At 34.8% G+C, this 25,376-nt stretch overlaps 1 protein-coding gene across 2 annotated transcripts in view; it reads right to left on the bottom strand.

Moving 5' to 3' along the window:
- ARID2 (AT-rich interaction domain 2) overlaps positions 1 to 25,376 on the bottom strand; it is a 109,612-nt gene that overhangs the window by 25,682 nt on the left and 58,554 nt on the right. For both annotated transcript variants that reach the window (XM_074870423.1, XM_074870422.1), the window contains exons 4-14: positions 20,227 to 20,360; positions 19,172 to 19,390; positions 16,378 to 16,445; positions 7,711 to 7,777; positions 7,375 to 7,625; positions 6,129 to 6,225; positions 5,841 to 6,050; positions 5,296 to 5,463; positions 3,972 to 4,047; positions 858 to 992; positions 192 to 391 (exon numbers count right to left, since the gene is read on the bottom strand). In XM_074870423.1, the coding sequence (XP_074726524.1) occupies positions 192 to 391; positions 858 to 992; positions 3,972 to 4,047; positions 5,296 to 5,463; positions 5,841 to 6,050; positions 6,129 to 6,225; positions 7,375 to 7,625; positions 7,711 to 7,777; positions 16,378 to 16,445; positions 19,172 to 19,390; positions 20,227 to 20,360 (1,625 nt within the window). The remainder of the gene's footprint in view (positions 1 to 191; positions 392 to 857; positions 993 to 3,971; positions 4,048 to 5,295; positions 5,464 to 5,840; positions 6,051 to 6,128; positions 6,226 to 7,374; positions 7,626 to 7,710; positions 7,778 to 16,377; positions 16,446 to 19,171; positions 19,391 to 20,226; positions 20,361 to 25,376) is intronic.

Genomic DNA, 25,376 nt, shown 5'->3' with positions numbered 1-25,376 from the left:
GGGTCACACATCAAATACTAGAATGGTATGCAAGTACATACTGCAATACTATTCCTAACATTATTGAATAAAATCAAGCAAAACACGTGGCCCTGGCTTCCAACACTTTCAAAACATTTTCAAAAACTTTTGTCTTTTATTGTCATTTCACAATCAATGCAAAATAGATTATATTTAATTAATTTAAAAACCTGCTGGCGAAGGAGACGAAGACACATCAGGAATTGAATCAACCCGGACAACTGGGGTAGACGAAGCTGGTTGCTGCTGATAGTACATCTGAATGGGAAGTGGTATAGCTCTCCTTTTCACTCCTACCACATGTATATGTGCTTGACCATTGTTACTTGGATCTTCTACTCTCTTCACTGTATGATTTGGAAAGACAGTTCTGCCAAATACAACATAAATTTATGTTAATAAACACAGTAACTCAACTGTCTTACAATGTTTTTGTTTTAACTAACTGTTCTTGTGTGCAGAGCAACTGCACTAACACCTGCATCTTTGCAATACAGCAGGATTCTCCAATAGCATCTGAGTATTCATCACATAGGACTAGCAGGTCCACCAGATGGTTGGCCAAGATCTCATACAAACTAAGTAAAAACTACAATACCTCCAAAAAATATTTTGGAAAGAATTAGAAGGACTATAAGCAGAGAAGAAACCCTATCAAAGATCCTGAAATAGAATTAAATAAAATTAAACAGACTCTAAACATTTGTTTCAATTAAAATTCCAAAACTGGATGTCTTTAAAACTCAGTAGATCTTTTATCAAAGAAATCTAAAGCTACGGGTTAATACTGTGCATGTGCAAGTGCTTCTTTATGGTTGCATGAATTTTTGTCTTACCGCAGACATTTATAAAATCCAGTTGATGTTAGGATTCCACCTCGAGCTAATTTACTGCAGGTAGAGAGGTATTCAGAATACATTTCTGCTCGAGAGACTGAGCAATCAAGATTCACCTCAAAATGTGCATTCAGCCTGAGGATGAAAAAAACCAAACTATGAAGCAAAATAGAGAGTATTTTTAACAACACTTTTAAAACACTTCTGACTGTATCACAATGACTTTTGAAGCCTGATAACAACATGGAAAATAGCATTTTAGTATATTGTCTTGTCAAATGTCTGTTCCACATTTTCTCCTTCTCCCTCCTTACAATTCAACACACAGGACCTCTAACACAGGCAGTCAGTTTTACATGCAACTCTTATTTACATATGTAATATGCAAAGGAGTGTCTATATATGCCTTTTTTATTCTATATTCAGAAACAAAACCAAAAAAGAATGCCTTGTTTGGTGACATCCCCTCCCCACAGCTCTGTTCTTATTTCTTAATGATTCTACTTTAGCAAAAGATGGACTGAATGCTAGATAATCCTTCATCAGAAATTTCTAGCAGAAGTTAACATTTGTATCAAAACCAAGATTCTGTTAACTGATCTGCTTATGGAGTCTTACATTAAAATACAAGTAAAGCCAGGGCTAGGAATAACATTCTCAACCCTGTCATTCTTATAGAGGTGAGAAGGCAGGAGAAAAGGGACTGGGATTCTAAGAGAGGATGCACACACACACACACACACTCCCACTCCTGGAGTCCCACACTACAGAGACATCAATAAAATCCTTGACCAACCTGTTTTGCCTAACATGCAATTTCCAGGGAGAGAAAGTATTTGTATCTCCTACAGAGTCTCCACAAGCACACAGATCATCCAACCCCCAACAAGGAAGCTGACAGAAAATGTTTCTTTCTCTCACAGTTTAATTTTATTTCTTTCAGATCCATTATTCCAACCCAGAAACATGGGAACAATTCATCCCCAGCAGCAAATGGAGATAAGTAACAACGCTCACACAATGCTCAAATACCAGTACCAGCATATTGGCTCAGACACATTAAAAATATTTTTTAAATTGTCATCGTTTCCTGGTGCTAACACTTTGGAAAACTACATTGCATTCTCCTTTGTAGAGTCCTACACTCCCAATATAAGTAGATGCTTTAAAAGAGAAAAAACAAATTATTATATTCTTTAAATTGTGTTCTCTCATAACCCGTAAAGAGTAAGTATAATGCCATTTCTCTTGCAGTTGAGTTACAATTTTATTATTACAAAAATTGAGATCACACTGTATAACAGAAAGTGTAGGGATTAATTAAATTTGGCATATCAGACAACTGACTGCTCAGTTGGGTATGTCATATTAGGCTGACACACTATCACTGGTACCAGCAAACTGAAGATATTCAGGACTTATAATGGTGAAATGGGATCTGCGATTAGCACTTTACTGTCACATGCACTTACCTTACAAGGACTCCTACTCAGGCTAAGCTGGCTAATAATATATCCAGGAAGGTCTGTTTAAATACCTTGTCTTTCTGCTGCTTCCAAGTAGCAAGCTTTTCTAAATTCTACTGCTACAATTCACTCATTTTCCCACTTCTCTCAATAGGAAGCAATGACTAAAACATACCATGAAAATTTACATCAATGTAAGACACTCCACATTAGCATTGATGAAAATGCTTGGAAGAGGCTACTACTCTACTCTCAATTTGACTTTTTTTTTTTTGGCAGCACAGTTAGTATTTAAGGAGACTTTTCAGGACTAGATGTTAATTATTATTTTTCACTAGTTCATACCTACCTAAGACTAATCAGAAGAAAATCAACCACAAAATAATAGCATTCAACACTGACAGCTGCAGAAGCACACAGAATCAGAAACTATGCGGACCCTGATATAATGCTCTATAGTTTGCTTCAGTATTTTCTGTCATTTGATGGTATCACACAGTTGCAGCATGGTACCTACACATACGTATTTTACAACTTTACTATTGAAAGCTAGATGTCTAGTGCTCTCTATAGTCAAGAGAGAGAAGGCAGCACCAGAAGGTAACTCATAATCTCATCAGAAACTAGGCGGGTGAAGGCAATTCATTTTACTATTCGGAGAATCTCCCATTCCATTATTTAAAAAGGCAGCCTAGAAAACTAGTTTTGGCTAGAGACCAACTTGCAGATCGCTAAATTGAGCTGCTGTGATTCCAACTCCAGGTATCCCTGTTTAAATGTCTAAATGCGAAATTTGTCAGTCTTTCAGCAGTGCACATTAATAATACTTTGCAGTGTGCAAACAGAAGCATGTGAACAACAATCAGTTGACCAACAAGAATCTGCAATGTTTTCCCCATACAATTGAAGCTTTGCTGGAAGTAAAACTAAATCATAACCTAAAGCACTAAGCTTTGACAAATTCTACCCACTTTATCTTGAAGGCCCTCGTCTGATCAGTAAGACAACAGATGAACATATGAGTTGTGAAGCAGCGGAAGTGGAAGGGTCCATCAAGAATCCATTAACACAAATATTTAGAATGTGAGTAGATTTACATAAGTCAAATAGTTCAGACAGGTCACCCTCAGTGCACATGAGAACTGGCGGAATAGTTTTTCCCTGAATATCTGACAATGGCAATATTAGTTGAAAGCAATAGTATTTGGATGGAAAAAGCTTTGATCTTCCTTAACTTGCTTGAGGTTGACAACGACCACATGAGAGTTTTGCGGGGCCTAGCTTCATAATTTGGCAATAACTTTTATATTGGTGCAGTAATATAGTAACACATTACCAGATGAAAACACTCATGAAACAGATAATGCTGCTTGACAATTTAAAAAATAAACAAAATCAAGATCAGAGTTAAAAATCAAATTAAACTCTATTCTAAGAGAGAAAAGTATCAACTGTTGAAAAGTGCATATTCTGGTTGAGTTTTTCTTTCATACTTCTTCAAAGCAATGACAGAATGGTTTTGCTTTATACTTTTCAGAAAAATGAGTCTGACTGTAAATAGAAACAAGCTAGAAAATTTTGTGACACATGAATAGAGGCATTTTTATTTGTTCTTTAATAAAGTATTTGAATAGAACTATACACTTACCACTGACATGCAAATTTCTCACTGTCTATTTCTACTATTCCGGGTGGTGGAGCAACATGTGGTGCTGTCCTAGAGGCTGTGGAAAATGAAGGGAACAAAAAAACACTTGCTGAAATGATTTTTGTTCTCCGGAATGAAGCACTTCAACTCCATGACTGTTACAGTTTCTCCTGTGTTTGTAAGCAAAGATGTATCCAGCTAAGGCAAGTCACAATGGTGCACTGAGCAGACTACAGATTTGCACCACAATTTACAGAAGTGAAGCAGGGCGTGACAAGGCCAGAGCCACCACTGAAGTGCAAATGATGATGTAAGCACTTAGTGAACAACAGCTTCCAGATTCACAATCGTGATCCATGATCTCAGTACGGAGTAATGAGTACGAGTGGCACAATACTGCACCAGAACAGGCACAAATACACAGCAACTATTTTTCCAGTTCCTAAGTGGAAGCAAATATAATGTAAAGAATTTTGTTGCGATGTCACATTGGCTCCTTCCATTCACTCTTGCTCATTCCCTTAGTCACATTCTTTTCCAGTCACTTTCACTGTGGTATCTGCTCCCATTCCAGAAACAGTACACTTAACAACACACAAGCCAGTGTCTGTCGTAATGGTTCTTTCTCCATTTTTTCCCCAGAATGAATAGCTGTGTTCCATCTTGTGTGCACTTGTGGTATACTGCTATGTGCTTTTATTAGTAAAGACAGAACAAGGTACACATGCTATTCCCCTGATCAATAATAGTTAGCTGTGCATCAACTTCCATAGGACCAGTTTTTAATCCCAAAATAATTAAAATTTAATTTACAGTTAAGGAAACACTTTTCAAGCTTTAAACAACAGCTAACATTTCATTCACATCACAATAAGCTGTTTAGCAGCTGCAACAGAGGCACGATACTGTGTGTCTCTCATCTCTATATCAATTCTATCAAATACTATATGTTACTGCCCTATAATATTCTGTGTAAAACACAACATAAAATGGAACTCTCATTTTCTACAAATTGTGGGAACAATCTAGGATGGATACTTTTTCTTTCCACTGCACAAGTGAAAATAAGGAGTGTACATAACTTCCAGTAAATTTTCAGATTAGCAACTGAAAAGTATTAAAACTGTTTTAAAGCTTGTTTCACAACAGTTTTGACTAACAGTTTTATATTTGCTTTGTAAACAAGTGTCTGAAAAACATGTTGTATGTTATGCATAATGCTATACTTATTTATGTAAATTAATCCGAAACCCGCAGAAGACAAAAGTCAGACATGCCACAAAAAATTTCGTAGAAGAATATGTTCTCTTGCAGTGATACTAACCTGGGACACCTGTTGCATGGGCCTGTGAAGAACCATGATCCATTACTTGGGGTCTGACATCAGGTACTCCTTGCTGGCTAACGCACTGATGTTCAATGAGTTTTACAGCAGTAAGTGCATCAGGTCCAAACATCTGGATGTCCATAGAAACCAGACATACTAATGTATCTAAAGTATTAAATGTAAAACCAACAATGACATTAGGACAAGACAAATGAGCTGCTGGGACATATTGATTTGTTTTAAAATTGCCATGTGTTGAAACAAAACAAGTTTCTGCAGATTTTTACTTCCCCTCCCCCCCCCCTTCATGGCATTAAAAAAAAAAAAAAACAAACAAACTTCAGAAGTTTTAGCTTCCCTAGTTATTAGCATTATCAGTTTCTTGAGGACACAAAGAATAAATCGTAGTAAAACTTCCTATTCTAATATCCACCCCTAAGCTACACACACAAGCAAGCCACATTTTTAACCACTGAACATGATATATTCTTAAGTCTTTTTTCCTACATAAGTGAGAGTAATAGAATTTGCTTCTCCCTTACCTATGCTCTTCTCTACTTTAGCAATCTTTGAGCAGGCCACTTCTCCCATTTCTGTGAGCATATACAGCACCTCAAGTGCTGAGATTACAAGCAGCACATCTGGTAGTGTGAGATGACATATGATCTCTTTATAGGATTCTTGATCCACATATTCACAAATTAAGACACCATTATCTTCAGCCTTACAAAGATTTGCCAAGATTTCCATGCCTGAAGAACAAAGAAAAAAGTTTTAAACAGCAATAATTACAATGTTAATACAACAACAAGAATAGCTAGAGATCTTACCTCTCATTTTTAAAAATCTATCCCTTGACATGAGGCATTTTGTAACAGTGTGAAACATTAGATGAGTAGTTTTGAAATCAACAGGATCCAAAAGAAGCTGATGAGAAAGAAAAACAAAAACTATGATTAACATTATCCATACACTGCTAATGGCTCAAATCCTTAAATTTGCATATCAAAATATAAGATTCAAAAGTGTTTAAATGCAGAACATATAAATGACATTTGTGTTCACAAAAACAGAACCCTATGAACTTTTCATTGTAGCTAGCATTTTGAGCCCCCCCCAATTCTGCTCTGAAGCAGCAGTGTAATTTACGCTTTCCAGTGCTCAGAATAAGGAAAACAACTTTATTCCCAGGCAGCCAACAGTATACACAAACATATTTTAATATCCAGCAAAACCCAGAACTTGAGTAACAACAAACATTCCTTCCCAAACACTATCACAATCATTCATCCTGTTTCTATCTACTTCTGCTTCTCAGAGCTCTCAGACACTGTAATATGTAGCATTCTCTCTTATTCAAAAGAAGCTGGATACATGATAAATGAAAATGCCATCTTCTTTTCGATATTCGGAAGTAGACCAAAACAGTAGACTGATACCAAGCCTCATTCTCTGATACTACCCACTTTACTTAAATTTATATATATTTTAAAATGTAAGGAATATCTGAACATATCTACCTATAAAATCTGTATAATTTATCTGCACAGTGATATGACATACTGAAATAGTGTATTTATTACATTCAAACCTCTCTGAAAACAAAAGGATGCCTCATGTGACTCAGGTGCTATACCCAGTGGCATATAACTAGCTTACTGGTGCCCACTACATACAGCACAAAACTCTCTACCACCCCTTTCTCAAATGTACTATTTTGAAGTTATGACTAAAGGTTATAAAGTGAAGAAGCTAGTGTCCAGTCTGCAGAATTTAATTATATTCCTTTCTTCTCTCTGGGAAACTAAACTGAAAATTATGCACTATGAATATCTTGTATCTCCCTATACAATCAGTTTTCTTCATGTGATTCTATTTTAGCAAACTGACAACACGCAGTCTGTATTTTTGTTTTGGCTCTGAATACTTGTTTTCAAATTGCTATTTACAAATTCAGAGAATAATTTATTTCCTGCTTCATCCAATGATTAAGGAAGAAAGTAATTCATTTAATTAACACCGAAGTAATGCTTTTACCAAATTATATTTTAATTGTTCTGTTTTGAAGCACATTACCTCTGCTGCAATATTTCCCAGTGTGTCAAGCCCCAACTGCCGCAGAGAAATAAAGTGACTATGAGCAGAGAGTAGCAGGAACCGAAGACAAGTACGATTAGCTGCCAAAAGTTTAACATTTCCCTCTTCAAAAGAAAGATTACGTAAAATCACTGCGATCTGAAGTACCCGCTGCCCTTCAATATCATTAATGCCCAATTTGCGAGGTGGATGAAATAAGGATTCCCAAATCCATTCTTCCGATGGAATATCTACAAAGTAAACAAAAAAAATTTTAGTCTTTCCTTTACTGTATTTACCAACATGTATGTATCAAGATTAGTCAAGATGTCTCACCTTGAGATTTGCTTCTGTCAGAAATTAGATCACGAACTTCAATATCCTCAACAATATCCTTCCAAAACTGAAGAAAGAATTAAAAATACACTTAATTTCTAGGGGATGATATTTCTTTTAATATTATTTCTATTACATTAAAATACTGAAAAAATATGAAAAGGATTGTTCTTTTAAAATTTCCTAATACCTTGATTCATGTAATGGTAGCCACATTTTTCACTCATGGGATGATATGCAAGATATTCAGTACTTTACATTAAGAAACTTCTCCCTGAGAGCACTCAAAGTATGCATTCATTCATGATCAACGAACGCTACCACAGAAGTACTTTCCTGAAGCACATACTGAAACTATATGGACAGTTTTCCACAAAAAATTAGAAATACGGCAATTTAAAGGGAAAAAAGTACAGTTCATCCTCCTTCACCTTACAGTGAACTCCTAAAGCAAAAAATGGTGACTCCTCTCAGTTTCAGTAGATCTTAGACTCCTGCTAGAAGTCCAACTGTCAGATTTCTATCTGGAGAGACTTTTTAAAGCTTCTGCTATGTTTTTCAACATCATCATAAATCAATGAAAAGCAAGAAGCATCAACCACCATCACCAAAAACCTTTATAAATATAAGCAAAAATGGAGTGCTTCAGCACACTGAAATTCAAATTACTTTACAAATATACAGCCTGATCTGTAAATGGTTGTCATGTCACTAGTCCTGTTGAAATTCAAGAATTAATCAAGGGATTAAGGTTTGCAAACTAATAAAAATACACAGTGACATATATTGATTTACAAGTATGTAACGATATATACATTCTAATGTGTATATTACAACAAAAATATAAACATTCCTTTGACTAATAAAAATTCATACATTCTTTTGACTCACTAATGAAATACAGCTCCTCTTTTGGCTATGATCACAGAATAAAACCACAAATAAATCTGAATAAAGGGAAGGATGGGAAGTACAACCAGCTGAACAGCAGGAGAAATTTTGCTATGCAAATGTAATTACTAAATTACAGCATTCATAACAAGCTTGACACTACTATTTTCTTGGAAAATACAATACTACAGATTTTCTAAATTGGAAGGAAAATAATTTTATTTTCCACTGCAATGCTGCTAAATGACATCCAAGTGCTGTTTCGTAAAAAGGATTACTTGCACAGAATGTATTATTACCACATTTTAGCAAAGACAGCAACAGCCAGAAAAACGTCTAACTTCCTACTGTTTGTGACAAACAGATTTTTCTAATTAATACTGAGGCTATCATCAAAAGCCACAGAAGACCAAGGCATGCAGGTAAAATTTGCAGAATGTACTTCATTTTGAGCTGCCTTTACTTTTAAGAGGAGACTATTCAAGGAAGAGGCTTCAGTCATTATTTTAAAAAGCACACAAATATATTGTCTGGAAATGTACCTGTCAGTACACACTTTCCTTTAGGATGTTTCCTTTTGGAAAAGCAATGAACACACTAAGCCTTCACATTTCACTGCTACTTAAAAAGAAAAACCTCAGAGGCTTTTAAAGATTAATTGTTTAATCAGTTAATGATTTTTAAAAGCGAATATTGAACAGAGATGCTTAAAGTATCCAACTTCAACCTGAATCTCTTTGGAAGAACAATACAGTGTTAAAACTGCTGGCACATGATAAATGTTAAAACAGCATCATCACATTTTGCTAGCTGAATCCTTCAATAATCCACTTTTCACCACTTAATACTTAGGTGCATAGTCCAAAATGATACATTTAAAAACCTCTGGCAATATTAAGTCATAAAGGAGCTAATTTTTCTATCTGGAAGGCAGATCATCCTGGACATGTTCTCAAAGGGATGTAAAATGAGGTTTTAAGTTTTTTGCAGATGAAGACACTACAGACACTGCTAAAGATAAAGCCTCAAAGAGCTATGGCTAAAGAAGGAGACAGGAATACCATGTTGGAAAACTGTACATCTCACCTAAAACTTGCAGAATAAACAGATCCATGCTAGTTGCTTGAACAACTGAGAAAGTCTCCCCTTCCTAAAGAAGCAGTCTGTCAATCAATGCTAGTTGTCAACTCAGATGAGATTATCTTTTTCAGAAAAGATCAGAACATGGCTTCATTCTGTAAGTTGAAGTGAGAGATACACCAAGGCACCAAATAAAGTTTACTTACACATAACTGTTACTCCTCAAATTGTTTTAATTATACACTCATGCTGTGAGCATAAGATGCTAACACTCCAACTACAGAATTTTTGCCTCAGGATTACCTAGAGCATACGCACAAGCACTGTTACCTATTTGAAGCACACTAGAGTAGCATGTATCCCCACAGCCTCAGTTCCTCTAAGTCCTAGAGATCTGGAAAGGCTCTTAAAGCTCTAAGGAAGAGAATCTGCAGGATAGGACATAATATGCAGACAATACACTTCAAAAAGAACAATTAAAAAACCCCATATTTTTTCCTCTCTTGTGTGCTTATTTCTACATGCAGAAGCATTGTGGGTGATAATGTTCACCAAGAACACTGCTTTACCTGCAGAAGTGTCCCAGAGTGTTTTGCTTGCTCAAAACTGTAGGTTTGCATTCCCAAAGCCAGCATCTGTCATGGATGTTTCAGCAACCAAGAAATGCCTACTGCAGTAGCAAACCAGGCTTCCTGTGAGCACTTTGCAGATTTTAAGATTTCAAACATTCTGCAAAAGCTCCAGCAGTATCACCAAAGAACTCAGAAATCTTAATCCTACAGCCTCCATTCAACAAGACAGTAACTTAAACAACTTATCAGTAAGTAATGTGTTCAGAAATCCAAGCAGCTAAGACACAAACTATTATATGTGGTGTTTAATTTATTTATTTTAGAGATGGGCTGCTAACTATAGAGGGGTCAGGATTTCCCAGGATTTTAGCTGTTGAGAAGCATGTTACAACAATGAATGTACAGATGGAAGCCTGATATATCACTCTACTGAGCCCCAAACACCTGAAAACTTTACCATAGATAGTCAAGGCGAGTTCCTAACCAAGGAAAGAGGCATCTGTCTCTAGTTTAGATGGTAAAACAACTTTCCATTTGATTCCAAGCAGCTGTCTTCTAGCAGGCACCATTACATAGGAGAGTTGACTATCTTCTTCAGAAAAGTTACTGTTCTGTTCAGGGAACAACAAACAGCTTGAAGCAATACTCTTACACACTGCATGTACAGTCATGTAAAGAATTAAAGTGCAGTCAGCCTAGCCTATGACAATCAAAGTCTCAATCAAATTATCAGGCATAATATCAAGTTGTCCAAACATTTAAAAAACCCCTGGGTTTGTTGAGAGATGCTACGACAAAGAGATTTCTGCGGACCCCCTATAAACAATAATTTAGAGACAATAGTGAATATGAGTTCTGCGTCTTTCACTCAGACAGAGGACTTCAAGAAACCCAAAGCAGATTCCAGGACACTTAAGACCTCTTTAGAAAGAAAGAATGAACAAAAGAAAATAAGCCCTTGGTAAGACTTTCAGGAAGGTAAATTATACTTTTCATTCCTTAACTGGAATGATGAAGCTTGTTAATTACAAACCCCTTACAACACAGTAGGGAAAAAACACCAAGAAAAAAAAAAATAATTACGCCTTGTTCTGAAAGTTATTCTCTGTGATTCTGGTGAAATACAGATGTTTTCATGTCTCAGACAAATCTTCACACTGGAATCACATGTCCTGCCAGTAAACGACAAAAACCCCACCCAGTTCTTCGAAAACACTAGGATTACCTACAGTGATCTCCATCTTGTACTTCTGAATAAAGGTGTTCAGACACCTTTTCTTTACAAGGAAAGAGTTGGTCTGAATCACCTTCTTTTTTTGCATTTAAGCAGACAGGTTTCATTGCTCTCAGCCCACTCAACATTTGTTTCCTGCCTAAGCAAGAAAGATCCCTGAAAAGGATAGGGGTGGGAAGAGAATGATGAAGTGGAAAATAGAATTAAATAACCTAGGTACAATGTTGGCAACCTATCTGTTACAAGAGAACAAGGTGAAATATGACAAAATTTTTGTTTGCCCAAAGGAAAGAAAAAAGTGGAAAAAGATGAGTTGTCAAGCTTTCTGGGTGGTCCTTTGAAAAACATATCACAGAGGCAAGAAAAAAATCAATTCAGCATCACAAGCAGTTATTTATTCCCTACTATAAACTATGGATAGCTGAAATCTGATACTACCTATCAGCAGAAATGAACAAGAATGAATGAAAAACTGAAGCTCTTTATCAACAGTTATTCCTAATACATATATTTTAGATGATGTAACATACTGCTAATAGGACCATAAAGCTAAAACTTGGAAGCAAACAAACAATGATTGGCTACGTGACATCCAGATTCTAAGAGATAATGGACAAAGGTAGAGAACTTGATTCACATGCACAATCTGATTACTGTCAGTAGCCAAGTTTCTCTGGAAAAAGACGCACAAGATTATACACAATTCACTGGCAATCAGATTAACCAAATTACTGTCCATAAAAACAATGGACGTTTCAGTCCACAAATCATATAATGTAGCAATGATCATGACTACTTATTGTCCAAGAAAAACATGAGAGCAACTAGAGTCAAGTCAGTTTGACAGGTCACTGCGAGAGACAAGAAAGGTGACATCTGAAAAGTATTTCAGGCATTTAAACGCATAAGGATCTCTCTCTACTCACTATCTGAGAAAGATTCAAAGAAGAAATGCACAGTAAAGAAAACTACTATTAAACTTATATGAAGAAAGAGTTGGACAACAAAATAAGAACTTCACAAAAAAAAAAAAAAAGGAAACCAGGGAAGTAAAGCATTAAGCAAAGCAATAAAGCAAGCACCAAAACTGCATAAGCATGGATTTTGGGCCACTACAGCTAGAGGAGGCCCCAAGAAGTCCAAGAACATGAAATCCAAATGCTTAAATTGAAGTAAACAGAAATGAATGTTGCATCAAGAAATGTGATGCAATTATCCATATACTACATCCAATAGTAGGCAGCTGCTGGAGACATGAAAGAAATACCTGAAAAAACATAAATCTATCTGATGCTAATATAAACAAGTCACTTCTCAAAGACAAACTACACTCACAAGTGAACCTTGCTAATATGAGGAAATTCAAAGCGAAATGAAACAGTTAAAAATGGAAAAGCTTCCAGAGTAGATGAGAAAATATCTGAGCAAAATGTCATCAGAGCTTGGGGATGGGTATGACAAAACAAAACAAGACAAGACATGAGATGACTCGCTAAATGCCAGTTGTTTCAATCCTTAAGTAAGGTCATGCAGTCATTCCAACTAAACAGAGATTTAAGCTTACTGACAGCACCAGGAAAAATCGAGAGGGCAGAAAGCAACAAATTAACATAGCTATAAGGGATAACAGAAGGTTCAACTAAAATGGTATTAAAATTTTGACAATTAATGGAACAGATTCACTGACTAGTAGAGACATTTGATTCAGTTTAGAGGAAAGCACTGCAGAAAGTGAGAAAATATGCAGTGCTGCAGATAAGATAATGGAAATTACAAATTTTCTGAACAGTTTTTTTCTGGGGTGGTGGGGGGAGGTAACTGATTCCCTCAAAGACTAGTATAAAGAAACACGTTTTTCATCTTCACCTTCAACTGGAACAGTAGTGATGCTGGAGGACACAACTATAAATAGGCAAGCTCCTTTGCTCATGAATATGACATTACCAAACTGGTAGACTGTTCTGCAAAAATCATGATACCGCATATGTAATGTATAATGATTTTAAGTCAAAATTAGAGAACAGCAGAGTATAAAATCAAAGTATTGGTGCTGAAACAATTAACAAATTCTTTATGATAAATTAGTACAGAACTCAAGAGCTGACTGAATACCAACCAACCAACAGTTATTGAGTAGATATTTAAGGGTGGGAGAAATACTAATGGTGATGCTGTACCACTCAGTGTGCCAAGGTATAGTAGAATGAAGAGAAAAACAATAAAGAAAAAAATAGTCATTTTTATTTATTGAAAATTAATTTTAAAATACTACTATTATTAAGCGACTAAAATTTAAATCAAGCTTTTTTTAAGCAAACATTAAACACTTCCACAAAACATTTTAGTATAAATACATAATTCTAAAATTACCCCCAATGTAACTGAAATACAGAAACTAAATGGCCCTATAAAATCCAAAGTTCCAAGTTTATGTTCATATATTTCAACAGGCAGGAAAAGAAGCCTGGAAAAAAGTTAGTAAGAGTAGCTATACAGATGATGTGCCAAATATTCTGAACATATCTGATAGATCATTTGGTGTACTTGAAAAGGTATTTTCAGCTAACAAAGAGTAGTTCAATTTTTTTTTCTTTGCATAAAACTAGCATACCAATACTGAAACTGACATTCAGTTGCCAAGAATCCAAGTTTATGATTTCTCTATGAATCCTGAACTTAACCCTGAGAATAACTTTCAGAACAGCTTCAAGATTTCTGGTATTTCTCAGCCACTCCCACCCCCCTCAACCCCAAAACATGAAAGATCCACTATGGTCTGACGGTAACTTTTACAAACTCAACAAAATTTCTATCAATTCCTACTAGTTTAGAATTCACGTGTTCAAGAAATTGTTTTCCCCATTCTGCTTTCTATGAATCTCTAATGTTTGTGTCTTCATGCCATCACTATACTTTAATGCATAATTCTGCATTTTTCCTCTCCCACTTAAAAACTCTTTTCCATTTTCATCTTCACACAAACTTCTAATCTGCTACCGTTATAGTAGAGAAACCTTACAAAATCAACACACAAACAACTGGCAGCAAAATGAAAAAACCCAAACAAATAAAGAAGAATTTTAAAAAGATAATGTGAACAGTGAAAGGAGGGACACACATTCAATAGCCATTCTATTAATCTTAAAGCTGTAAAAGTAAATTTTAAAAAAACAGATACACAATCTCTACCCTGCCAATCAAATAGCTCTCTCCTATGTCATGAAGCTCCCGTAATGCTTCTCCCGATTTCTGTTTTGACACAGCCACAGCTGCAATACAAAATAAATTACTTCTAGTAGTAGGGTCAAACAAATGCTTGAAGTAAGATGTTCTGAAAAATCTGGATTCTTGGCATTAGAGATATTTTTAGATCTGGTGTTAGTTTCTGACATGTTTTCAGCAGTATTTCACTACAGAGTGCTACTATACATGCTGTAATGTTCAAAAATAGATCTTGGAGAGCATCCAAGTTTCTTATTAGTAAACCTTATTGCAGTTACAGTGGTTCTACTTAGCACTTCGTTAAAAACATTTATCAGAACCATCTGTCCTTATCTATCACAATTACTTAAGTTTATATAATTAATGAACATATAATATATTAGAATTCTGTGTAATTTTAAATGTTTACAGATCTAGACATGGTGCTTCTTGCTGCTCTACATCAGCAACAGTCTGTGACAGTTTAGGGTGAAGTCAACACAGAAGTGCTAAGTGCTTTGAAAAAAAATCAAACCAAAACACAACCTACAGTACTTCTGGACATATTTTTCAATGGAAAAAGGAAACAAATATTATGGAGCATTATTTTTTACACTTACCTTCAGCACATTTGAGCCACATTTTCAAGTTCATATACTACCAATATGAGAGCCTAACTTTTTTGTTCTTAACTTTACCTAGGAAATTTTGGTTAGGAAATCTATTCACTGATATTTCAGCAATACTTATTTAACCACACTGCTATGGTCCAACTTGTCCCAAAATTGAGTTACATAAAAATAAAACAAAAGACAAATGGAAAAAGCTCCTAATGAATATTACTCTATAATACTGGTAAGACATTTCAGTATACAAGACAATTAAGAAATGGAGCAGAAACCCAGCTATGAGCTCCTAAGTAACTCAGCAGCTTATCTCTCCACATTTTTACTTAACAAAAAGCACAAGGTATCAAAATATATTTCAATCCAGCTTTCTTCTATTTTAGCCACATGAATCATCACCTGAAATTCAATTTAAGGAATTGTGTATCATAGCGAATATGCTGAAATGTCAAGCCTCTTCCAGCTATAATATATTTCATGCTCTCATTCACCTCAAAATGCTCACCTAGAATAAAGAGGAAGCATTTATGCGAAGAAATTTTAGTTATATTTTTACTTCATTTCATTATTTGTACAGTAGATCGTGCCCTCTAGTGGAAAGATAAAAAGGCCTTGTGCAAAAATAGTTGTAACTGAAACAAACCTGCAACACTGCTAACTTATTTAAATTTGTCCTATGCTTCTTATGTTATGGACTTAGTTTTCATAATCCAAAATGTTTCTTTACTGATCATGGTACTTTTTTAAAAAAGCAGCAATGTTTTCTCTTGTTATATATGTTGGCCAGTTTTCCTTTTCTTCACACATACAAGCTTTCTTATAAAAACAAGGAACCTCTTTCTTTATTTCCCTACACCTGATTTTTCTTAATACATTTGTTCCTGCTTATCCAAACATTTTATGACAACTGTGATTTAGTGTCCTATTATATTTAAATCAAAGGAATAACGTTGATAGTAATTCTAAAGACATATGCTAGTATATCTTACAATTTTCTATCTTTTTAAAAGACTTGATACCCACCATATGCAGCTCAAAATTATTTTAATAATTTTTAAATTACCTTAACAAAATCTCTATCAGTTTTCTCCTTCCATTCTTCTCCAAATACAGCAGAAAATGATCCTAAAGCTTTAAGCATAAAAAGCAGAATTTAGTAAAATTTTAAAAATTAACATGTTTGACTTTTTACTAATCCATGAACTAAATAAAGATTCAACAACACTACAGACTCTTCCAGTGTTTCCTTTTAATTAAAAAAAAAATCCTGCATAAACCAGCTGAAATTTCTATAGTTGTTTACTTAACTGCTACTGAATTTTTGCAGTTTAAATTGAGAATAAGTAGTCCATAAAAGAACAGACTAGTTTGTGAACCTTCTAAAAAACACATGGGAAACTTCTCCATAGCTCTTTTCCAGGAGTCAAGATGACTGCTCAATTTTCAACCTCACATCAACAACTGCTTTCCACGTGCACTCTGTAAGCTGTATACACCACTTCAGTAATTAAACAAATTCCCACTAATGTTTTCTAAAAAACGTAACAGTAGCAGTGAGATTTTGACAGCATTCAACTGAAAGTCAATATTTAACCCAGGAGCATAAGGGGTGTTCTCAGGTGTTTGGTGGAGCCACTACCACACATTTTCTAATCATTGCTCCTTGAAAGCGGCAAAGACTCAATTTGACTCAAGGACTGAGTCAATACAAAAATATAAACTTTGTCTTGCAATAGTTCTCTAATAAACTAATGGCACATTTAAGTTACACTTAAACATTTTGGTTTATAACTTTTTATTGTTTTGAGCAAAATGCTACAAATCTCTATTCCAAGACCATATCACCTTTCAACTCATAGAATCCAAACCAAGGCTTATGCAGCACTCCAAATAGAAGATACTATACACCCCCAAACCCCTGGGGCTGCTCTATCACCTGCAATATAATATAACTGTCATCTCAAACTTTATTGGGGGGGGGGGGGGGGGGGGGAAGCTGAAGACGTATTTTTCTTGTTACCTAGAAACTCTGCACTATAAAAACTAACAATGATAAAACCTTAATTAGACAAGCCAAATCTAAAACCCACATTAATCAGCTATCATTTATTTCCACCTGAAATTCTCATGACAGTATTTTCATACTACCTGAATTTGCTAATTACAGATTTCATTTAATCACCACCTCTGACAGATTTACCTTCATTATTTATAATATAAAAGCATATAAGTATTTTAAATCTAAGTTTTATCCTTCAAAAATAAGTAAACACACACCCCCTTTCCTTCCCCAATTTGTTCCAATTAGTCCTCCTAATGCTCCTAGGACAACCCCTGGATTTATCCAGAAGATGTTATCAGATAAGCAAAAAAAAGGAAGTTTTCCCCAGGGAATGGAAAGAGCAGATCCACAGTATCCTCTCAGCTTTACCTCAAATATTTTTCAACATAACAAATACTAGTACAGACCAGCTATGGAACAAGCCTGTTCTCAGAGCCAAAGTTAAGAACTCGAAAAAACACTGTCTATCTTTGTAACATTCCCCCCACCCCCAATCACGAAATAGCAACACAAAACTTGATTAAATTATTTGTAAATTCCTAAGTCCATAGAAGTTTCATCAAAAGAACAGGGGAGCAATGGTGAACTCAAAAATCTAGAGAGCAAGCATCCTGGAATCATTAACATGAAGGACTAAGTTTCACTTTAGCTTCAAGTATTTTTCTTTGTAAATTGTTGTGACTGGGCTAGATGCAGACACTAAATGCCCAAGATCTAACTAAATCTGAAGGGCATGGGTACAAATCCAAAAACTAAGAGACACACGGGAGAACACTAATGCACTATCGGGGGGCCAAGAGGGAAGCTACAAATCATTATGTAGAATTGCATGATCAAAAAAGCCTTACCAAACAGTATACAATGTCTAACACTGATTCTTCCCCACATTTTTAAAGCAGAATCTCTGACATACCATACAAAGTAGATTTATACTCCAACAGATATGATCATCTCTACCAGCAGACTTAAATATACTTAGCTGAAAAAGCTCATTTGAGCAATTTCTTATAGGGGTAATTTCTGAAATTCAGTATTTAAAAAAAAAAAAAAAAATCAGTACATAAAACCAGTAAATACTTGCTTCTCACCACCACCAGACAGGAGCTATGCTGTTATGATTTTAGAATGGTTTGGGTTAACTTGGGTTTCTTTTTTCCCCCCTCTCCGTGACAGAAAGACAAACAAGCAATTAACAAGAAACAATTTGGCATGGAGGTGACACTGAACAGCCAGAATTTATTTCACATACTGAAGTATTCTGATGGAACAGACTGTCTCTTAAAATTTATGTGCTAACACATTAAGTAATTCTGAAACTCAGATTAAGATTTTTATCCCCTGAGTTTTGTACTCCGCATTTCAATACGGTTGAATGTGCAGTGACGTATCAGGATAAAAATCTTAGTGGGTCATTGTTTTCAGACTGCCCTTTTTTAATTTTTAAATTTGTGAATGCTACTAGTAAAGAATTATAAAAAGTCAGCGTGGTCCTGCAAATTCAGAAGAAAGCTGGTGGAAATCCAATGCTGTAAATCTGAGCATCTTGAACAATTAAACTCTATCACTGAAAAACTAATTCTTACATTTCACTAAACTATTAAATAACACTGTTTTAAATTACCTAACTTAAAAGGTACTTGGTAAGGTCTGACAAACTGTGGATAAGTTTAAAAAAAAATAGATATAAGTATATTACAGTGCCATAAATGATAAACATTTTAATTATCAGATGTTGTTAAAGATGCTACAACAGGTATTGACACTTTTAGTTGCAACAATGTTGTTATATACTTACTGTCATCAAACACCCCAGCATTTGCAAGCAGTAATGTGATGATTTTAGGGTCCTTTTCAAGCTGCATAACATGCTTGCTTTCATTTGAAAGAAGAGTACATACATTAATTGCAAAGTCCACTTCATTTGGGAGTCCAGATAACAGTGAAAGCACCAATTTATTATAGTCATTTGGTGAGTTTAAGTCCATAGACAGCCCATAGCTTTGACGAAGGTAATCTAAATAAGAAAACAAACAGACCAACCACATTTTCACAGCTAAACTAATAAATACTCATGATACGTTTAACAATATTATTATGAATGATAAGCAGTTTTTAAAAGTTTATTAATAAGGTATTGTGGGGTTTAACAGGTTTTTACGGTATTCATTTTTTTTTTCCATTCGTCTTCGGCCAAAATGCTGAACACATTCTACTTAGCTGTGTACACCTTTCTAGTTAGATATTATTTCCTTCATCATCTCCAGAAGGCAATACTGCAGTATCTTCTCCCAAAGAAAAGATTTGAAAATGCAAATTTTAATTAAAACAAATTGTAATACAATTTGGAGTTACTTTCTACACAACAAATTACACATCCATTCCACACAGTCCACCAGCTTCTGATTTGTTTATTGGTTCAAGGTTGATACTTTGGTCTCTAAATTACAATGGTGTTGATTCTGGCTCCTTAAAAATGTGCTTTATTCCTCAGATTTTAAAGCTTAATTAATCATATGATCAATTAAGGTATTTGGCTCTGTAGACAAATGACTGATGTGACAGAAGCACAATTTGCAAATTTTCAAGATACATTTTTTTCAAGACAAGGAACTATTTAGCCCTGCCGATCAAAAAGAGAAACATTTGTAAAGAAGAGAAATAGCTTATGGATTTTCATATTTATTTTGTTTTGGTTCACAGTGGAAAGGTTTTTGAGTGTATTAAATTGATAATTTGAGTGACCTACAGACTTGATGGTTTTAACAATATTGTAAATTTATCTACACACTATTTCTGTAGTCTTTCAAAATATATATGGAAAAAATAGCACTTTCTTCCTCAAAAATTTACCTGACACACTGTGTTGCTGGTAGTTATAGGAAGTTGGAATTGCACCAATAGGAAGTTGTGGCTTTGGATTGCCTGGTTGTACCTCATCATCCTCCTCCCCAAAGTGATGGACTTTTTCATACTTTTCTAGATAACTGGAATGAAAAAAAAAAAAAACACAACAAAGGTTTTGAATATATATAGCACAACTAAATCCTTCATCCCCCAAGAGCTGAACTGCCAAAGGAAACAAACTGCACAAACATGTAGATTTACTGAAAACAATAGTCAAAGTGGTATAAAACATAAAATGTGAGTCAGACCGACAATAGGTGATACAGAAAATGTACATATGTGGAATTGTGGATTTAAATAGTAAATTTCCTCATATTTCTCAACAACAATCCCTAGCTAAATTGCAACCCATTAAGACCTCTTGTGACTAAATCCATTTTTCCCAAATCAGCTTTTGCTTTTGTTACCCAAGATAAATCTGCAGGTGGAAGCATCATAAAATTACCCTGTGCAGGTTACCAACACACATACTAAGGTAAAGTCCAGAAAAATACTTCTTTCTTTTTGCCTGACCTACAGAGAAACACACCAAGTTCTAGCAACTACACAAGAGTAAGAGAATTCAGGGATACCGAGGGCAACAGTTCAGGATCACAAGTTCTGAGCCATGGCTGTGGCTGATGGACTATTGGAAATCCTTTAGAATCCCTTAAGAAAAAAAAATGCTGATATACTCTACACAGAATGGACTGCAAGCACAGAAGTTATCTATACCAAAAGTAAATAATCACCTTGGTAAATTAATTATCTCAATTAACAGTTAATTTAGCATTAAAAACTAACTTTCAGAACTTTCTACAGTCCAATATATGAAGTCAACTTAAAAGTCCCACTGTAGCCTTAACTTCAGTGATACATAGTTGCAAAACTCTTCACCAAATTATGTCAAGATCACAAAGCTGCCTGAATTTACAAACTTCCATTGAGCTGAAAACTGACAATATCAAGTCAACTAAATCATAAGAATATTGTATAATCAGGAAGTCATTTAAAACATTTATCTTCCTCTTCGTATATGCTAAAAATATCTAATATATGAGAAAAAAACCAAGCTTTTAGTATCATTTTTGTCAGTAGACACTGAATTCATTAACTCATGGTGAATCAGAAAGATTTTAAAAAAACTTGTATTCTCACTGACCTCTGGGGAACATTTCACATGCATTCAATTAGTACTTATTTAATGAAGTGAGATATCAGTGACATAACTATACCTTTAAAATGTTACCAAATACATTTTTGTTAAGAAAATGCAACATTCCAGAAGAAAGGAAAAAATTTCAGAGTTAATAGGGCATATCATGGTGTACTGTATCACATGCAACTATGATTCATATCTGACTAGTGTTCAGGACATTCAAAGTACTATATTAGTTAAAGTTAGGTGAACCATTGCTGTAGCGCCCTCCTTACTACATAGACTTCAGCGAGTTAAGGAGTCAGCAAAAATCCTCCCTGTACTATAGTTTGCTTTTACGGTTTTTAACAGACTAAAAATTACATTTAAATATGGTTGTTTTTATCTTTAAACTAAAAATCCTCATTTATGTGAATTACATTCCAATTTAAAATCTGCAAAAAAGTAAAATCCTATAAAATTATTTATAACTTTTTAGAACTCATAGCTCACCACTCTCCTACCCACAGGTTTTAAAACCTAAATTCTAATTTTTCTCTTCCACCACACTTTCCTTACCCTTTTATCCCACTTCTTTCCTTTACCTTACATCTTATATTCAAAGATTAGAACTAAATACAATCCATAGCTTCTGTATGGCAAAAAGTGATTCTCAGTACATGAGCAAGACACTACTCCAAAGGGGAAAAACAGAAATAAAATACCCCACCGTCCCCTCTAAAGAATTCATTTTTTGCTACATTGCTACATTTAGATTTTACATTTTAGATTTGTTAACATTGCTACATTTACTACAAAGTGGTCTTTTAGAGAGCCTGACCTAAGTATTTACATAACTGGTTTATTATTTTATCTCCTTGCATTTTATCAGAGAAACAGTACCACAGCTTTATTCTGCTTTATTTATGTGTTTTCAAGTATTCAAGCTTTATTTTAAAAAAAAAAAAATTTTTTCTTCCAGTATCAATGAATTGTTAAGCACTCTATAAATGAACATTACATCACTGAACATAGCAATCACACACACAAAAAAATTAGACGTGACAAATTCCATTTTCCATATTATCATTTACTTGAGAACCTCTTAAACATTTTAGGGTAACCGAAAAAAAAAAAACCAACACAAGTAGTGGGTTTTTTTAATATATATATATGTGGAGAGCATCTTTAGAGCTCAATTCTGAACCACGCTCAAGCTCTGCACGGAAGATTAGTATTAAATATAGTATGGGATTAAGCAATTTAAAAGTAGTGAAGAGAGAAATATACACACTGTGGAATATAACTGATAAAAAGATTTTTAGAAGCATGATGCTATAGTAGCAAAGCCAAACATTCAAGTGTACAGTCAAAAAATGAATGCCTGGTGAATAACGCACTATATAATCTTAGGTGTCCCATGACTCCATGCATTCTGAAGTGTATCTGTACTGGTTTCTCAAAATAACTGTGTAGATACCCCAACACATCTACAAAAACAAGGTTTACTGGAATAAAACACTCATCTCAGATTGTGAAAGCCAGAAATTCATGGGTTTAAATCATCTAGAAAGTATTTTACTCTTCCAGTGACAGAAGCATTTATTTAAGGCTCATTGTTTTGAACTATGTGCACCTACATACTGACCAGCATCTCTTCCCTATTCTGACCATTCCGAACTCAGAAAATATTGTGGTGACTATGAATTGAAAAAAATACCAGTGGTTTATGTATTCTGACAGGCTAAATTTCCACCTCTACGCATCAGTGACCGGTATTTTAAAATAAACTTAATAGTGGCTTCTAAAATTCTGAGAAAGAACGCAGTTGTGCAAGATCCTGAACTATGCGCAAGTCTGATAGTACACAGAACCACAGTATTTCCCATTTACCCTGGTCCAAAATGAACCATGGGAACAATTAAAATACTTTCAGTTAAATGCTGCTCACTGCAAGTCTAGTCTTCTATCTGCTACCAGCATTTGTTTGTTGTCTTTCAAACAGGTCAGTAAATCACTGAATCTGTCATCATCACTGTCGTCATGGTTTGAATGAGTTTGTACTGTAATTGAGGTGACCAATGTTGAAAAGATGATTTCACAAAACCAGTCTAACTTCTGATACCAAGTGAAAAGGAAACCTAAAACTCTAGAACTGGTCTTCCTCACACATGCACAAGATATGCTTTGCTTTGTACTATGAGATCATCAAAAGCTGTTGAAATTGAGGAAAAGACATGTCGAGGAAAAGATATGGCCTTCATGACGTCTGGAATCAGATTAATCCAATCTATGAATTAAGTCCAATCAATTTAAACAGAACCTACATAAATGTGTGTTTATGATTAAGACCTAAAGGAGTAGGTCAAAGACAGCTTGACTTTCCCTCCTTCTGACAATCCAGTCTCTCACTCTTCAGAGAGATCATTTAGCAAATGAAGAGGATTCTAGGTTGGCTTTCCACTGATTTTCCAAACTGAATAGTGGTCAAATGAATAGTAGAGCTGATGCAGGAGAAACTGCAAGTGTACACAGCTGAGGATGGCAAGAAGATGATGCGCATGCACCATTTCTACACTGGCAGAAGCTAGACTAACTTAGCTTGTCTAATGGGACTTCAGAAGTGCTGTGGCTAGATCTAACTTCCTTGTATTTGCTGGTCTGAGTCAGAGCTTACGCTTAGCATAAAACACTTTCATTACTGAATATACAATTTCATAAGAATATTTAATAAGATGAAGTAGAAATCCCTATACAGAAACACATATAGTACTCAAAATATAGTTTGTAAATCTACTATCCTCTTTTTCTGGACTTGTCCATTATCCAATAATGAATAGCTATTTAAGCATTTTCAAAAAATCCAAAACATATATCATAATCTATGTAGTTCCATACTTTAAAATACAAATACTGAACCTTATGCTTTTTATTAAAATCACGTCCCAGCAGAGCTGAACAGTATGAATATCCTAGATGTGCTCCTCTGTTAATTCCTACTTTATTAAAATGTGTTACAACAGTTCTGTCAAACACAGAAACTCTGCAATTTCAAAATCTACTTTCCTTCTTTGCTCTCTGAAATCAATTACATTTTTTCCCACTCAGTTTGACTAAGAAATGGGGGGGGAGTGGCGCAGAACGCAGAAAACATTTATGTATAAATTAAAAGACTTTTGCGAACTAAAGCAGTTGTAATTTTTTTCAGTGTTGACAACTCTCATAAAGTTCTCATAAATGTCTTATTAAGTATTTCACAGGAAACCAGGATTCAAATCAGCTTTAAGCAATGATCTAATTCTTCCCTATGCCAAAGCAAGTACTAATTTCACTTTCTTAAATTCTTAGCTCTTTTTGTTGTTATTCAATTTACCAAAGTTCAACCTCTTCAAAGAGCACTCCCTCTTTCCTACCTCACCCAAACTAATCAAGTTTGCTGAGGGGGGGAACAACAACAAAAAAAAAAAATTAAAAAGCCCACAACAACATCAAAGCATCAGTTACAAAGGCTACAAAAAACACCCACATGACAAATAGAAAGACCTTGAACCTCTAACACATACACTTATTCCTTTTAAAGGGAGGATGTTTCACTACTTCTGAATCCATCGAGTTTAACTGCACTGTATTACTGAATTTCAACCATAATAACCAGACCATAATAGGCTGTTTGATTCCTATAGAAGTACCGATTGTTTACAGACAGCTGTACAGACCTCAATCCTTCAAACCCTCCTTTCGTTTCCTGCAGAGGGAATGCATGACCTAGGATTTTAGTGTAGAGAAGGAGCTTTGTAAATTAGCTTGTCAATGAGCTTTACTAGTCTTAAATTCTAATCTTACCAGTCTGGCATACAGCTACTATGCAAATAGCAGAATAGTTATCATAAAGACAGGTCTTGCTCTAAAGATACAAGAAATTTAAGAATAATAAATGAAGCTTTTCTATTACTGAAAACCAAAATTTTCTATTACAGAA

This window comes from Strix uralensis, chromosome 5, assembly GCF_047716275.1.
Source record: "Strix uralensis isolate ZFMK-TIS-50842 chromosome 5, bStrUra1, whole genome shotgun sequence".
NCBI classification, from domain to species: Eukaryota; Metazoa; Chordata; class Aves; order Strigiformes; family Strigidae; genus Strix; species Strix uralensis.
This window is presented reverse-complemented; position numbering and strand designations above follow the sequence as displayed.